Here is a 15,532-nt window from a genome sequence, read left to right as displayed (position 1 = left end):
ATTTTGCTGATTTTTGGAGGGGGGTGGAGGGGTGGATTTTGTTTTAGGTAATATTGGTAGTCAAATTTTCCTTAAGAGATTAGGACTTAAGGGCATAAGTAAGATTTACAGGATGTCATGTGAGCTAGAGAATAAAATTATTACAGCCAAAACTAAGGAAATGTTTTAGGAATGTTCATTTGGTGGGATACATGCACCTGGCATTCTGCTTAGATGTTTTTCCTTGAACAAAAATAAATTAATTGATTAACAGTAATGTAATTTCAGTGGATTTTTAAAATATAATTAAACTAGTAAGAAGTTACATCTGATGCATTTAGTTTTAGATTAACAGTGAGATAACTTTAATCTGCAAAAGTGTATTTTTTCTTTTAATTTCCCTAGAAGTCCCCATAGTTCTCCTTCTCATACACCAACAAGGCATGGACGGAATACAGCATATGGAGGAAGAGGAAGAAACCCAGACTTCCTAATGGAAATACAATTAAGCAAGGTGAGTGACAGAAACAGCTTCAGCCATGACTCTCTCTGTGGGTATCTTTACATGTTATACTCCTTTGATAACACCTTTCCATTAGAGTTCAGTACTATTTCTTTCAACAGTATCTACATCTAAGCAATCACTTTGATGGTGATGAATGTAGAATTTGTTCGACAAAAACTGTTAGTATTAGCATAGTTTTTTTTTTCTGAATAAGCTTGTTTCTAAAGATGGAGGATATCCATCACAATATTCTTAAAAGCTTTTGTTTATTATAACCAAGTTTTGCAGCTGCTGTTCTGTTTTCCTCTCTTTAGTTCCATTCTGAATAGGTATCCCTGTTATGAAATTAGGTGTTCTAACAAAATAAGCAGGACATAGATCTTTTGGGAATATTCAGTGTATCAATTTGATAACTGGATATGAAATAACATCTAGTTATATCAGAGTATTGTTTCTGTGTTTCCTCTAACATATTTAGCACCCTTCAGGCATCTTACAGCTGTTTTTTTAGGCTGTGCTTAGCTCTAACATAGGAACTAGATGCTTTTTTCTGGCACTGTGAATAATATTGGCATGGAGTTAAACATATTTCATGTTAAATTGATCAATAACAGAATCTTCTTAAAATAAGATGTTTTCAAACGTTTCCAATAAACATGAAAGGCATTACATAAAACTAAAGGCCTTTTTATAGTCTATGTGCATTTCTGAAGCTTAAAATACATCCCATTAACACCTCAAGCTTGCCAGAAATATGTGATACTTAAGATAGCATTTTCTAGAAGAAACATGACATTGCAATAAACAAGAGGAGAAACGGAAGCATTTAATATGCCGCCTGGAAAACTTCATATGTAGAATGATAGCCATCTCTCAATTTGCAGATATTTAATGAGAGTTGATGTTAGCCCTGAAGTGGTATAAAGGTTTTTTTCCCTACTCAGGTCCCTAACTTGGTACACGGCTGAGCAGTAATGTTTAAAGAAATGAGGGAGAATAAAAGGTGTCACAAGCGGTGTTGCCTTGGAGCTCGGTGCGAGGCCGGCAGGGGCCGCAGCCGGCCCGGATGCGGCGGGATTTGGGGAGCAGGGGACGGTCTGTAGGTCACCACCGCTGGAAATGAGGGCTACATCAGAGGGTGGCCAAACGAAGATAACCTAGAATTGAAGAAAAATGCTGAGTTAGATTTATATGGATTAAAGGGAGTATGAAAAAAGAAACAAGACCTCAGGAAGCCACTTGAGAAGGCAGGTGGTAGGGAAGAAACATTTGTTTTCTGAAGTATTAGAGGGTGCAGGTTTCAAGAACTGCAAGATTGTCTGGTACAGGCTTCACTATGAAGTCAGAAAGATGTCAGGATTGAGAGGAAAAAGCTGAGTCAATTAAAAAAAAAGTGAAATTCATTCCTTATCCTATGGCAGTAAGACTTCCTTATCAGAGAGTCAGTACTCTTTGTTTTGGCTTGACTTTGCATGCAAAAGTATGAACATTTACAGAACTAGAAATTGGAAGATTTCTGCTAGATATACAAAAACCTGAATAGTGTTCAGAAATCTTCATAGTATGTCTGTAAATTTAAAATAATAGACAGCTTTAAAAGTTCTTATATGTGGTATACTTCCCTGATTTTTGTTTATTTTTTAAAAGAACTATTCTGCTATTAAATGGTGTTTATCAACGAAGCTGATTATGCTGGTTTTCTTTCCTTTTTGAAAGGTGAAATTCCAGCATGAGGTGTATCCTCCAGGTGGTGCAGAAGGTGAATCCTGTTTGTTGGAGCAGCCGGTGTCACGACAAGTTTTTATTGTTCAAGACCTGGAGATCAGAGATCGCTTAGCTACATCACAAATGAATAAATTTCTCTATCTCTACTGCAGTAAGGAGATGCCCAGAAAAGCACATTCAAACATGGTATAGCTATGAAATGTTAATTTCTTACAATTGCAGTGATAGAGTTATCATTTTGGGGGCTATGTGCACTTCTTAATCTTGCAGAAGCAGAAACATGAGCTCATGCAACATAGAAGTAGTATAATTTGTTGATAGTTATTTGCTAGACTCTTTGTGAATATTAAGGCTAATTCAAAAGTCAGTTTGAATGTCAGTATGTCAGGTATTAATGGGTTTGAGATTGTTAGTTAAAAAAACCAGATGTGCCGGACTACTTTGGTACCTTTCACAATTTCACATGCAGATTTGTATTTTTATGGTATACAGTAGTCTTAATGGTTCTGTAAAGGATTTAGTAATTTTTGGAGGCTTTCTTTTAACTTTATTTTTTTATAACATTCAGAGGAAATTTTTATTTAATACTGTAATTGCTAAGTGAAATCATACTAGTACAGAGATTTAGCAGTAAATGTTTTTCCTAGCTGGTGTTCTGAGATGTAATAATTGTGAATGTTAGTGCTTTTATTTCTCTTGTTGGTTTTTTTCAGTTAACAGTTAAAGCTTTACATGTCCGTCCAGAGTCTGGCAGATCCCCACAGGAATGTTGTTTACGTGTTTCACTAATGCCACTTCGCCTCAATATTGACCAGGTTGGTTGTGCCAGGGCAAAAAATAAAATCTTTTTTTCTTCATTGAATGACACCTGGGGTTTCTTTTAACCAGATACTTTTAGCCATCGTGCATATTTTACATTTTACATTTATTTAATCTTTGGGTCTCTATTGTTTCATTCATATCCATGCTAGAACTTGCCTTCTGCTCCAGCTATTAAAAAGACAATATTTTTTTATTTATTTAAGAACTAAGAATACCTTAGACAAAACTATTTCCTCAGTAAGTTTTCCTCCTGGAACTTCTGATAATCTCAAAGGATTTGGAATCACAGCTTTTAAAAATAACTACTTATTCTTGAATGATCTGGTTTTGTTTGTTCATGAAGTGACTTCATTGTCTTTAATTGAATAAGATTATTGATTAGCCTGAAGTGATTCACAAGATGTTGGTCAAGGGCACTTGACACTCGAGAAATGCTTCTGTAACCTGAAGGCTTTGTCTTGCCTGCAGTGGCAGGAAGAGCAGAAATTGTTTTACTTTCTTTAGCAGGGCTTCATGCAAGGTATTTTTGATATATTCAAGAAACACTGGGGTTTTTCTAAAGCAGTAAGAGCTCTATATGTTTGTGCTAGCAAATGTGAAGTGCAGTTAGAAGCATTTCTTCCTTCATTTGTCATGTTCAGAGAGCTATGCGGGATTTGGATTTTTTTAGGAGCTTAGTTAGGATTTCCATACCTTTTCTTTCTTTCAGCACACATTAGAGACCAAGTTTTCATTTCACTCGTAGCAAAACTGAGCCTTGTCTAGTGTGCAATAATTTTGTCTAGGAAAAAATGGCCTGGAAATACTGCCATCTAGGGAGGAAGTATGCTCCTTCTTGGTTACTTTGTAAGTCTTTTATGTTTTGTACCATAAACAAAATTCAGCTTTACAACTTCTATGAAATTAACCACAGCTTTTTTGGAAGAACAGGGCTGCATGCAGTCATTAGAAATACTTGTTATTACTGCTTAAGCTGTCAGTCTTATCAGCTGGAAGTCAAAATGGAAAAGAAAGTCCAGTTGTCATCAATGATAGGATGAATAAAGCACCAGTGTAATGCATCTGTCTGAAAAGAAAGCTGGGATGGAATAGCTTTATGGCATTATTAAGACATGAATACCATAGATATTAATGACTTTTAATGAAGCAGTGAGGAGCCCCGATTTGTAATGATTTGATTGACTTTGGAATATAAACTATGTTTAAATACCTTCTGCTGCAAATCAGAGAAAAATTTATAACTGAATTCTGAAACTCAGTTCTGGAACAGTCTCCAATTCGAGAGCAGAAATGATGAAAATAGCCCTGCATTTTTAAGACCCAGATAGATCATTAAATCCTGTTATATGGAGCAGGATGCAGTGGCTAAGAGCGTCTTCCTGGTTTCTGTCCTAGATTTCTTTGTGGTTTATACATATGTTAAAGAATCAAAAAGAAAAAAAAAAGTTTTGTTTCATATCTGCATAGAAATAGATCTGGAATAGTAGATAATGTTTTTAGAGAATTAGGTCTTTGTATTTATTTTAACATGATTCTATTTTACTTTTTGCCATTAGGATGCCTTGTTTTTCCTGAAGGACTTTTTCACTAGCCTTTCTACAGAAGTAGAACTCTTAGTTACTCCAGATCCTGAAGGTATATTTCTAAAAAAAATCTAACATAAAAGTACTGCTTATTTGTCCTTTAATTTGGGTACATGTCTATAAATTCATGTGAATCTTGTGTGTATAAAACCTTGTGTTGGGGTTTGAGCACTAACGTTAATGACTGATTTTTTGAGAACTCAAAAGCCTTTGGTATTTAAGCTTTTTTTTTAGAAATACTAACAAAGGTCTTCAACACCTGGAATCTTAATTCTATAAAAGGAGCTTTAACCAAAATTGGCGCATATTTAATAAGAGCTTCCGGAAAAATTGAAGACTACATATGCTATTGGATAAAACTAATGTGTTGTCCTGCTTATTTATAAAATTCTGTGTTAGACAACTTCAAGCTATTAGACAAACATACTTTATGCAAGTGCTATTAAATAATGTATATATGCTGTTGAAGCAGTACTTCTTATCAATTACATTATCTGATGCAAAATAGTACATATTGAAAAGCACATTTCCACTATAAAGTGCATTTGGATATTACTTAGCAGATATACTTTCTTTACCTATTTCTGTTGAGATGTCATGCTGAAATGCACAGGTGATGAAGCACTCTGCAGTACTGCCATTGGAACCAGATCATTATTTATGCTGATGCACTAACCTCAACTTCAGCTGCGTGTAATAACTTCTATCAAAACCTGAGAGAATCTAAATATTGCCCTGCTAGTAATTCCTGCTGATAAGCATTAGAACTTACTAAGGACACAGTAATTGTGTAAATACAATCTCTCTGTAATCACTGTGAAAAATATGAGTCACTTTACTGTGTGTAATTTCTTTTCTTAGTCAAAAAGTCTCCTGGTGCTGAAGTTACATGTAGTTTGCCCAGGCACGTCAGCAGCCTTAAGGAACCAAGTCCAGTCATTTCTCTTGCATCACAAAAGCAAGCAAATGAAAATGGCAGCATTGATTCCATGGATGTGGTTAATGGAGAGGATGATCAGTTCTCACAAGAAACGACATCATACAGTGATCAGCCAGTATTTTTCAGGTAAACTTTTGTTACAAAATGTTTTAAGAAAGTGTGGTGATAAACTATTCCAGACCTTCAGGCAAGGTGCTTTTTTTTTTTTTTTTTGTTTATTGGCTGCTTGTAGAAAGCAGATATATTTGTTTCTATCGCTGGAAGGTCACCAATGATTTTTATTAACTTTTGCACACTACTGTGCACAAGGAAGTAAATGTTATATCTCTGCCCTATAGAGAAACAGTAATGAGATGTATTACCAATGCACAAAAAGAGCAGTGTTTGTACTCTTATGTCTAACTATAAATTACTAATATGACCAAAGATGAGAGTATATAAAGGAAGAGGATATAAGGATATAACAGAAGAGAGGTATGAAATTAAGATATCACAAGAGAAACTCTAATGTAGCCCTGACTGGGAAGTGACTATCAAAATTGTAATTTGTTATGCAGAAGTTTTTTCATGTACATTCAGATCGTAAGTGCCTCTGACAAAAGATATGTGGTGTGCTAAGCAGTGCAGAGTTAAATTGTAATAGCATGGCTGTGGTTCTATTTTGCCACATGCATTACCAACAGAATTTTTTATCAAGTTTCACTTGCCCACAGAACCATCATTTTGTGGGTGTTTGCTTGGTTTTTACTCACTTGCAGGATTAGTAGCACATTTGCAAGACTTTAAAATTTATTACAAATGCTAACCTGAAATAGATGTAAATAAACCAAGAAAAGCTGAATTTGCCACTGTATTTTGTACATTTATTCTGAAGTACTAACACAGTAACTGAAGGATTTATGGTTTACAGAAAAGGGTATGATATCCTGTTCCAGGAGAATGGGAAACCATGAGTTTGTTTTCAGAAGGATAATTTAATTTCCTTTTCATGTTTCTCACTATAATATTTCCATTGTATGTCCCAGAGAATTTCGCTTTACATCAGAAGTTCCAATACGGCTTGATTACCATGGGAAGCATGTATCAATGGATCAGGTTTGTGTATAATGCTGATACTATAGAACAAAAATTTGATGCTATTTGTTTTGCTCTCCCCTCCCTGCTCCATGAATCTTTATGCTCCCTAATCATTAATGATGCAATTGTAACAAATATAAAACACTTTCTTTCCCCTTAATTTCAGTAAAGCTTAACCTCGTTTCACTCTTAATTGGAAAACTAGGGGTGGATCCCAAATTATGATTAATCCAGGATAGAACTTGAATATCACATTTGTAAGCTCCATGATTGGCTTGAAATCATAGTGTAGAGCTGCAGTGCCCCTCAAATTATGATACCACTGTCTGATGTCAGAATCGTGCATTGTATTTTATTTTTTCCTCATTGATGCTAGAACAAAATATTGTTGTTTGTTCTCCTTGTTTCCTTTCCTTGCTGTCTAGTAGCATATGGGCCTCAGTGGCAATGGTAGAATCTATTACAGATGAGAAAAATGCTTATGATTATTGTTAAAATGTTCATTCTTTATCACACCGAGTTTAGAAGCCAACATCAAAAAATCCTATTTGCACAACAAGGCTTGTACTTTATCATGGCAAATCAGTAAGAAAATATGGAAAGCAGCAACTTCTTGAATTTGCCCAGATATTAGAAATCAAAACATGAAATATGGTAGCTTCAGAATGCCTGGAACACACTAAAGCCAGAACTATGTTTGCATAATTTATTATAGCTTATTATTTCTGAAGAAGCCGTCTTATATCCAGGTGGTTTTTTTTTTTTGAGTAGCAGGTTAAGCCAGGTTTCTTTTTTTTTGCAAGTTTCCATGTACGTTTGGGACACTGGGAGAGAATATTTAGACAGAATACTTGTAAAAAAGAGTTGAGATGATGAAATTATTCCTCGCAGGTTGTATGGATTGAGTAAATGTATGTGATAACAAAATATTTCACTTACAGGGAACATTAGCTGGGATTCTTATTGGGCTTGCTCAGTTGAACTGCTCAGAATTAAAGCTGAAGAGGCTTTGCTATAGACACGGGTAAGTTTCTCAAAATGTAGATCAACACTGCTATTGCAAATTTGCAAATGCAAAGCAAATTTTCTCTTAAGATGCTTAAGAGAAAATTTTAGCATTAATGTCTTAATGCTAAAATCCAGAATACTTTTTGATTCTAGGTTTTTTTCAAACGTATATAATTCAAGAACTTCTAACTCAGAACAGAATTCAATAATTGTGCTATTCGTGATGATAAACTCTTCATTTTAGTTTCATCTTCACTTCCTGTGGAACTGGATGTGATTATGCAGTTTTGAGTTTGTTTTATAAAGCATATACAATTGAAATACTTGGCTTAGCCAACAGCAATAAAAGACATTTGAAGAAGATTTTCTTTTGTTTAAATGACATCTTTTACATCAGTGAATAATGAATGCATTTATCTTATTAGGAATTGTTTGTTTTAAAAAATTAATAATTGTATTTACTTTAGTTTATTAGGTGTGGATAAATTATTCTCCTATGCCATCAGTGAATGGCTTAATGATATAAAGAAAAACCAGCTACCAGGAATTTTGGGAGGAGTAGGGCCCATGCATTCGCTTGTGCAGTTAGGTAAGTTAATTCTTACTTTTGTTCAGCTACATATGAATGTGTTTGTTTCTTTAAAAACCAGACAACACCTCTCCCCTCTCAAAATACCAACACAAACCATGCTGACTCTTGTTTTCCTTTCAAGGCATTCTGCATATCTAAGAGAACTGTCTGACTTTGGTGTTGTGTCTTCATTTTCAGTGCAAGGTCTGAAAGACCTGGTGTGGTTGCCAATAGAGCAGTACCGCAAGGACGGTCGTATTGTCAGAGGCTTTCAAAGAGGAGCAGCTTCTTTTGGTACTTCCACTGCCATGGCAGCACTGGAGCTGACAAACAGAATGGTTCAGACTATACAGGTAGAGTGTGTACTCCTGAAGTTAGATGTAAAATGAGAGTTGTGTCTAGTAAGTGCTCTGTATTAAGCTAATGTCTTAATGCTATAGATTTAAGCTAGGGAGCATCTGTTAAAAAAGAAAAGGCAGCTGTATAAATAGGAGAACAGAGACTAGGCAAAGTTTGCAGCAGTCTCTGAGGTGAGAACTATGGCATCAAATTCAGTGGTTAGAAAACTGTGTTTAAATACTGCTCAACACTCAAGCTGCTGCTTGTTTCTTAATGTCTTTAATGCATTACAACGTACAGCTTAATATGAAAATGTTCAGTTTCACTAAAAAAACATGATGCTGAGAAAGATGAGTTCTTTGTTCTATGTGTGTTATCCACTAGTAGATTCTTACCTTTTTATAAAATGTCGGCTTCTCAGTGCTTATTTTTAAAAAAACAAGCCCACAAAACCAGCCAAAAGAAACCCCCAAACCCAAACCAATACTGTTTCTGTAGATCTACACAAAGTCTGTAAAGCTTCCTGCATTTAATACTAAGGGAATCTTGGATTAAAGTGTTAATAAATTTATGTTTCTTAATATAAAAAATAGAAAAATACAACGAAAGTACACTTTTTCCATCTAATCATGCAAAAATAATGTATGTGCCTTAGCTTGAACGTATATAGTCAGAAAACCAGTGATGTTAATCACAAGTGGGATTATATGTGTGTATTTATAAGAAATACCATTGATCAAATGTTCACTTTCTATCTTGAGCATTTGATGCAGTTTAGAGGTTGCCTTTGAAGAGACAACAATTAGGAGGGGAGAAAACCCCACCCAAAGCTATAACATTCATTCTTCCATTATGGAACTAATATATAGCTAGAGCTGCACATTCCAGAAGTTCTTGTACAGAACTGTAATCTGATGCAAATGAATATTATTTGTGGAATAAGAATTCTTTTATTTCAGTGACATCACCCTATTAGTAGTTAAAATTTGTGATCAGGTGCTATAACACACACATGTTTTGCATTTGCTCCTGACGTGCAGGCAGCTGCAGAAACTGCTTATGACATGGTATCACCAGGGCCTACCTTCATTGAAGCGAAAAAGATCAAACGGTTCCCTCGCCATCGCTTGGCTCCTCAGCCGGTCGACCTGCGGGAGGGTGTAGCCAAAGCCTACAGTGTTGTGAAAGAGGTGAGTGCAGAAGCAATTGTTAGGAACCAAAGTTAAGAATTATTTCCTAAAATGGTATTATAAAAGTTTAGGCTGACCAAATGGAGAAGGAGGTTTCAGATTTGAACAAGACTGTCTTCATCAATTATCTTAAACCAACAGAAATCTTGAATGGAAAAAAGAAAAAAACCTAAGATGTCATGCAGATGAGTGTGAATAGGACTTGAGTGATGGCTTACAATTATTCTGAGCCAAGTAAACTTGATTGCCTGTGCTGTTTCATCCAACCTTCCCTTCCCTTTCTGCTCTACAACCTTTGCAGTTACTGTTAATTCTGAGGGAAGTAGAGTTTAAGCATAATGTGGGATTTAAAAGAAGTGAAACTTTTCTCTAGTATGACAGGGTATTATAAATTAGAATGCTGACCTCTTTTTATTATATTTCATATTGTACTTGGTTTGTTGCACCTTATGTAGTGTCTATGAAGTAAGGTGTCAGCTGAGTTTCCAGAGAATTTTGTATTTTTTCAGTAGTTCACAGTACCCCAAAGCTTCTTCCCTTATGCACAAGGTGTGCCACCATATGAAATGAAATATTTACATCTAAGTCCATAGGAGTGTTATTTTAAGCCTCATTGGAAGAACTAAATCATATTTATGTCAGTATTGTTTTACTACAGTTATAATACAAATCACCAGGAAGAAAAATGCTGAGCAGTTTAAAATTTCCCTTAAAACTAGAAGAGGTTGCTTTTTCTTTTTTAGTGTAACTGATTCCTTTTATTTTCTTAAAGGGTATTACGGACACAGCCCAAACCATCTATGAGACTGCTGCTCGTGAGCATGAGAACAGAGGAGTCACTGGAGCAGTAGGAGGAGTCCTCCGCCAAATCCCACCAACTGTGGTGAAACCTTTCATTGTTGCAACAGAGGCGACCTCAAACGTTCTGGGTGGAATGAGAAACCAGATCAGGCCGGATGTACGTCAAGAAGAATCTCAGAAGTGGCGCCTTGGGGAGGATTGAGGTTGTAAATCTGGCTCAGCAGGCAGGTAGCAAGGCTGGAAATGCAGAAGAATGTCCTGTTGGCAGCTTTAGATGGAGCTCACTTTGTTTTGTCATGCTCATCTCAGGAACAAATGAGGTTTTCCACCTGTTACTAGCAAAACATCCAACCAAAAATGTTTAAGAAGTGAAAAGCGAATTGGTACGTGCTTGTACTGTGTGTTACCAATACATTTGGTCGATAGTGCCAAACATAGTGAAGCATGCGCTGCCAACTCAGAGACATGCTTGCTCTGCTCCATTTACCATATTTTTCTTGGTAGATTTGACATCTGAAGCAGTAGCCTGTATGGTGAAGCTAAGTGGACTTTAAAGAGGTTTTCTGAGCATAGTCAAAGAACTGCCTTCAATAAAGGCTCTGCAGATGCTCTTCACTGACTAAAGAATAAAAGCTTTCATTGTGGACATGAGACATGAGCTGTCTAATATGGAAGCAGATAAGATAATACTGTTTAATGGTCATAAGCATCGCTTTTAGCGTGGCACTTCCAGCAAGGACAAGCTTGATAACCATTCAGAGTTTAGATTCAGTGTCAATACACCTATGAACAGAATTTGTTCCTAAATATTAAATACCTACTTTTGTGGGTTTTTGAAGAACCTGAATGTTGCAGAAATGTTCTGTTGTGTTGCACTTTAAAGGATATGGCCTGTATATTGTGCTTTTTTTATAGTGTGAATAAAATGTAATGTGCATTATCCTTTACGTGGTTTAGAAGCTTACAAAAATTATTGAAGAGCATCATTTGATGATGATCCTACAGAAAAGTGTCTTAAATTTATTTAAACTCATTATATGTAAAAGCTTTTTTGTCTACTGTTACACTAATTACAATGCTAAAAATATCTACTGTTCAGGAAAACAGTTAATTCTAATTGTCACCAACAGTTCTTTGTAAGAATGAAAAATCATAAGTAAAAACAAATTATTTCATAATTTCATAGTTAGAAGGCTATACAGACTTTATTTTAGTAATCTGCTTTTATTTAACGTTCATATTGTTGCAAAGTTGCTGCTCTCACAAGATATTCTTACTTTAGATTGTGTGTCATCAGTTATTTGATAGTGAGTATTTGGGGTCCTTTAACTGAAACAGTGAACCGATGAGAGGTTTTTAAAAAAGGACAGCAAAACTTCAAAAATCCAGGTTGGTACTGACATTATTTACCATTTAGTAGGTGACATGTGTCTCCACAGAGCTTTACTAAGCACCTGACATTGCACCATTTTGGGGCAGTTGAAAGTCTTGGCGATAGATGTGCAATAATGAACTTTCTTTTGTCTTGTATTAGCAAAAACTGGAGAATAAAAAGTAAAGACTCTTTTGAATTGAAAAGTACTCATTTTGAATTTCAGTAGATTAAACTTTAAATGACTAGCCAGTATGTAAATTTGTTATAGTTCTGTGCTAGTCATAAGTGGAAATCCTGCCCATATGCCATGTGGAAAATTCCCACTGAAAGGGGGACATCAGATACTATTGATCAGACTTCAGTCTCAAAGGGTGATGAGGAAGTATTTTCATTCTTTGTTCAATTAACTTGCCTCTAGCAGAAACTTTCCTGATGGGCCTTAAGGGACAAGCAGGAGTATATGAAGAAAAAAAAAAATGCTGCTTGTTCATGCTGATACTATGCTAGGTATTCCTGAACACCAAAGAATCTGGCTGGACAGTAAATGATTTGAAAACGTCCCCTCTGTTGGGAAGACTTGTGCTTTATTTTTTTTCATGAAACAAAGCTCCAGGTAAAAACAATTTCCTGGGTAGGGTGGCAGGTGATATTATAAAGTTGTGTTTCAATTCACTGGAATCATTGAAGTTGTGGTGCACTGAAAACCTGGTTATTTCAGCTAAATGACTTGCTGCAAGCAGGAGGAGATGCTTTTGAGAGGAAAAATACCTGCAGATTTAATAACCTAAAATATTTTCTGATGTAAAAATACTTGCTGTAGTGCATACTTCTGTTCAGTAATTAGAGAGCTTTGCTTTAATGAGAGCTCAAAGCATGAGCATTTTGCACAGGAATGAGTTCCATGTTTGCAATGTGGCACCTCCTGAATGCCTTCTCAAGAAGTGGTGGTGAATCAGTGCAAGTAAGTAGCAATGCACCTTTTTCATTGGGAATTAGTATACTAGTAATTAGCTAGTACTAGTAAATAGCTAAACCAGTTCAACCACTTAATTAAAATACACTGCAGTAGCATAAATCTGCATATTTTCTTCCTTTCAGACACTGCTGAAAAGAAGTGGCATTTCAGTGTTCTTTTCTTTTTCAGTTCTGTCAAGATCTAATTGTACTGCAAGGTAACTAGAATATATTTTTATATGAGGGCATGATGTCAAGGTAAAACATTTTTATAGCGTGTCTCTCATTGTCAGCAATACAGATTGTACAAATTTATTAAACTTCACTTTTCACTATGTAAACTCTCTCATTTGCTGCTTGCACTTTATTGAGGCTTTTCAGTGAAATTGATTCTAAGTTTTTTTTTCAACATTTTATTTTGGAAATGGTTTTCTAATTTTGGGTGCATATTCTGCATTGTTGCAGTGTTTGAAATGTTTAAAAAACCTAAAAAATTACAAAACTTATCAAACTAGTCTTTATACTAAGACTAGTTTGAGGAATATGTCTTGTGGGTCTCGGCTTGTATTTTAAATCAAAAAGTATCATGTATGAGAAGGGATTCATCAAATACTCTGCTCAATACTGTAGGAGTTTTCAAGCACTTAGAAAAAAATAGACAAAATGTGATTTGAATCTGGACATATTCCCTGGAAATGGAAGCTTATAGATAACATTACTGTATTTTCCATTAGCACAAGGAGATTGTAAAGAATATTCTTGTACTTGAATTTTCCGCTGAAATCAGTTGCTATAGATATGGGCAGTTTTCATATTTGTAGAGGCTTTAAACTGTCATAGACAATGTTTTAATTCTCTCCAAACTATCTAACACTACTACTGCTATTCCTGTTACTTAGCCCAGCATAATCCTAATAGAACTGTCATCCTGGGTTTTATTAAGTATCCAGGTGTTTCAAATAATACATGGATGAGTGGCCTGGAAGTACCTGAAAAACAGCCATCTTTTGTAAAACAAACAAACCATTCTTGCTAAGAATCTTAGCAGTGACTGAGAGCAGCAAATCATCACATCAGCAAAGGCAACTTTCATTTTCTTTCCACTATCTCTTCTAAATCCTGCAAGTTTTTAGCAGTGCAGTGTGCCCTATGTGTACTTGCCTAATGAACAGTATTGTCAGTGACTCACTGGATAATCCCCTGTGAGTTCATCTGTGCTTAAGGGATGTGTCTGCTTCTGTTTGCTCACTAAGTGGTTGATTGTGAACATCCATTGCTTGCTTTCATTTACTGTTCCTTAATTGAGTTGCCAAGTTTGGTTTCTTAATAAACCAAAAAGCTATTCAATGGTAATGAACAAAAAAAAACTCTTCCCAAACATGAAAACCTACACCTGCAGATGTGATACTGATTTTCCTTTGAATATCAAAATGTGTGCATTTTGTAAAACAATGAAATCCAAGAATTTGTTTAGAGTAGATGAATATATATACAAGTCTTTTAAGTACCCTAAATGCCCCTGCAGGACAAGTCAGAAAATGAGTGGGTTTGTATGTCAGTTTGGATCCTAGTGTGCACAGTTCTTCAGTCTCCAGGTCTCATGATTTACGCTTCTGACAACTGTTTTAAGTTGCTCAACATGCTGAATCTTGTTTACAATTAAATATGAGATACTTACAAGTCAAATACATAAATACAAATCATGCATTTGTACTGGATTTCTTAACTGTAAGGTAGCTCAGACAGAAACACGGCAATTTGTGTATATGTTTGTGTATATTTTTTACATTTTTGCACTTATGGTAGTTTTGTGGTATTGTTTGTATATAGTTTGCTAGTGTAAAGAATATAATCTCATGAAATAGAAACCACTGTTGAAGGGAATTGACTATTTCAACTTGAGTTATTTTGCTTAAAGTTCTTGTCCCCTCAGTATGTCCTTGAGAATTATTTTTAACCATAATTTGTATGGCACCAAAAATATATATTTTAGCGTATTAAAATGCTGAAAGGCCTGAGTACAAATAGGTTGTCTGTTAAATACATTTAATGGAAAATCCCCCCCAAAATTTGTAACAATGCAAAAATAAATATCTTAATTTGTTCCTTGAGTTGGTTTTCTCTACCTGTGAATATAACTGGCACAGAAAACAAGTCTCTCAAAGTACCAGAATTAACTGTGAAGTTAAGAGTTGTATCTAAAAAAAAATTTCACTGACTCAAAAAGAGGAAGTTAAAAAATTACACGGAGGTCAACAGGTAGGAGATTAATTAAGCTGACTGATATAACCTGAAACCACTTCTGTTTTACATCCACAAAGCTCTCTACCTGAATGATCAGATTTTGTGTCCCCCATAGGCCTGTTGCTGCATTTAGTTATTAAGAATGTATTTTTTATCTCTGCATTTAGTGGAGGCTTTTAAAGCTTCATCAGCTTCCAAACTCTGTGAAGAATGCAAAACAATTCCCTTCAGGATTCTTGTCTCATGCCCACTTCATGTGTGTTTAGTTACAAGCATCTGAAAAGAGATCTTAGAATTCTGAGTAGTGGGCAATATTGAATTCTGGTGCCAGTGCCAGATCCCTGAATAATGTGACAGGTGGAAACAATTTTCTGCTGTGTTTTGTAATGTTGTAATTTGGAGGTGAGGGGTGGTCACTG

General features: G+C 35.4%; 1 protein-coding gene across 3 annotated transcripts in view; it reads left to right on the top strand.

The window, feature by feature from the left end:
* Nucleotides 1-13,210, top strand: part of ATG2B (autophagy related 2B) — a 43,787-nt gene extending 30,577 nt beyond the window's left edge. For 2 of the 3 annotated variants that reach the window (XM_059850266.1, XM_059850264.1), the window contains exons 32-42: nt 385-493; nt 2,201-2,395; nt 2,923-3,024; nt 4,588-4,666; nt 5,476-5,680; nt 6,580-6,649; nt 7,573-7,655; nt 8,107-8,228; nt 8,409-8,563; nt 9,590-9,739; nt 10,512-13,210. In XM_059850266.1, the coding sequence (XP_059706249.1) occupies nt 385-493; nt 2,201-2,395; nt 2,923-3,024; nt 4,588-4,666; nt 5,476-5,680; nt 6,580-6,649; nt 7,573-7,655; nt 8,107-8,228; nt 8,409-8,563; nt 9,590-9,739; nt 10,512-10,742 (1,501 nt within the window). In that variant the 3' untranslated portion in view covers nt 10,743-13,210. The remainder of the gene's footprint in view (nt 1-384; nt 494-2,200; nt 2,396-2,922; nt 3,025-4,587; nt 4,667-5,475; nt 5,681-6,579; nt 6,650-7,572; nt 7,656-8,106; nt 8,229-8,408; nt 8,564-9,589; nt 9,740-10,511) is intronic. The other variant, XM_059850265.1, reaches the window with a different exon arrangement.
* The last annotated feature ends 2,322 nt before the right edge of the window (nt 13,211-15,532 follow it).

The sequence above is a fragment of the Haemorhous mexicanus genome, chromosome 6 (genome assembly GCF_027477595.1).
Source record: "Haemorhous mexicanus isolate bHaeMex1 chromosome 6, bHaeMex1.pri, whole genome shotgun sequence".
In the NCBI taxonomy this organism is placed as follows: domain Eukaryota; kingdom Metazoa; phylum Chordata; class Aves; order Passeriformes; family Fringillidae; genus Haemorhous; species Haemorhous mexicanus.
The sequence above is the reverse complement of the archived record's forward strand: the minus strand, read 5'-3'. Positions and strand labels throughout refer to the sequence as shown.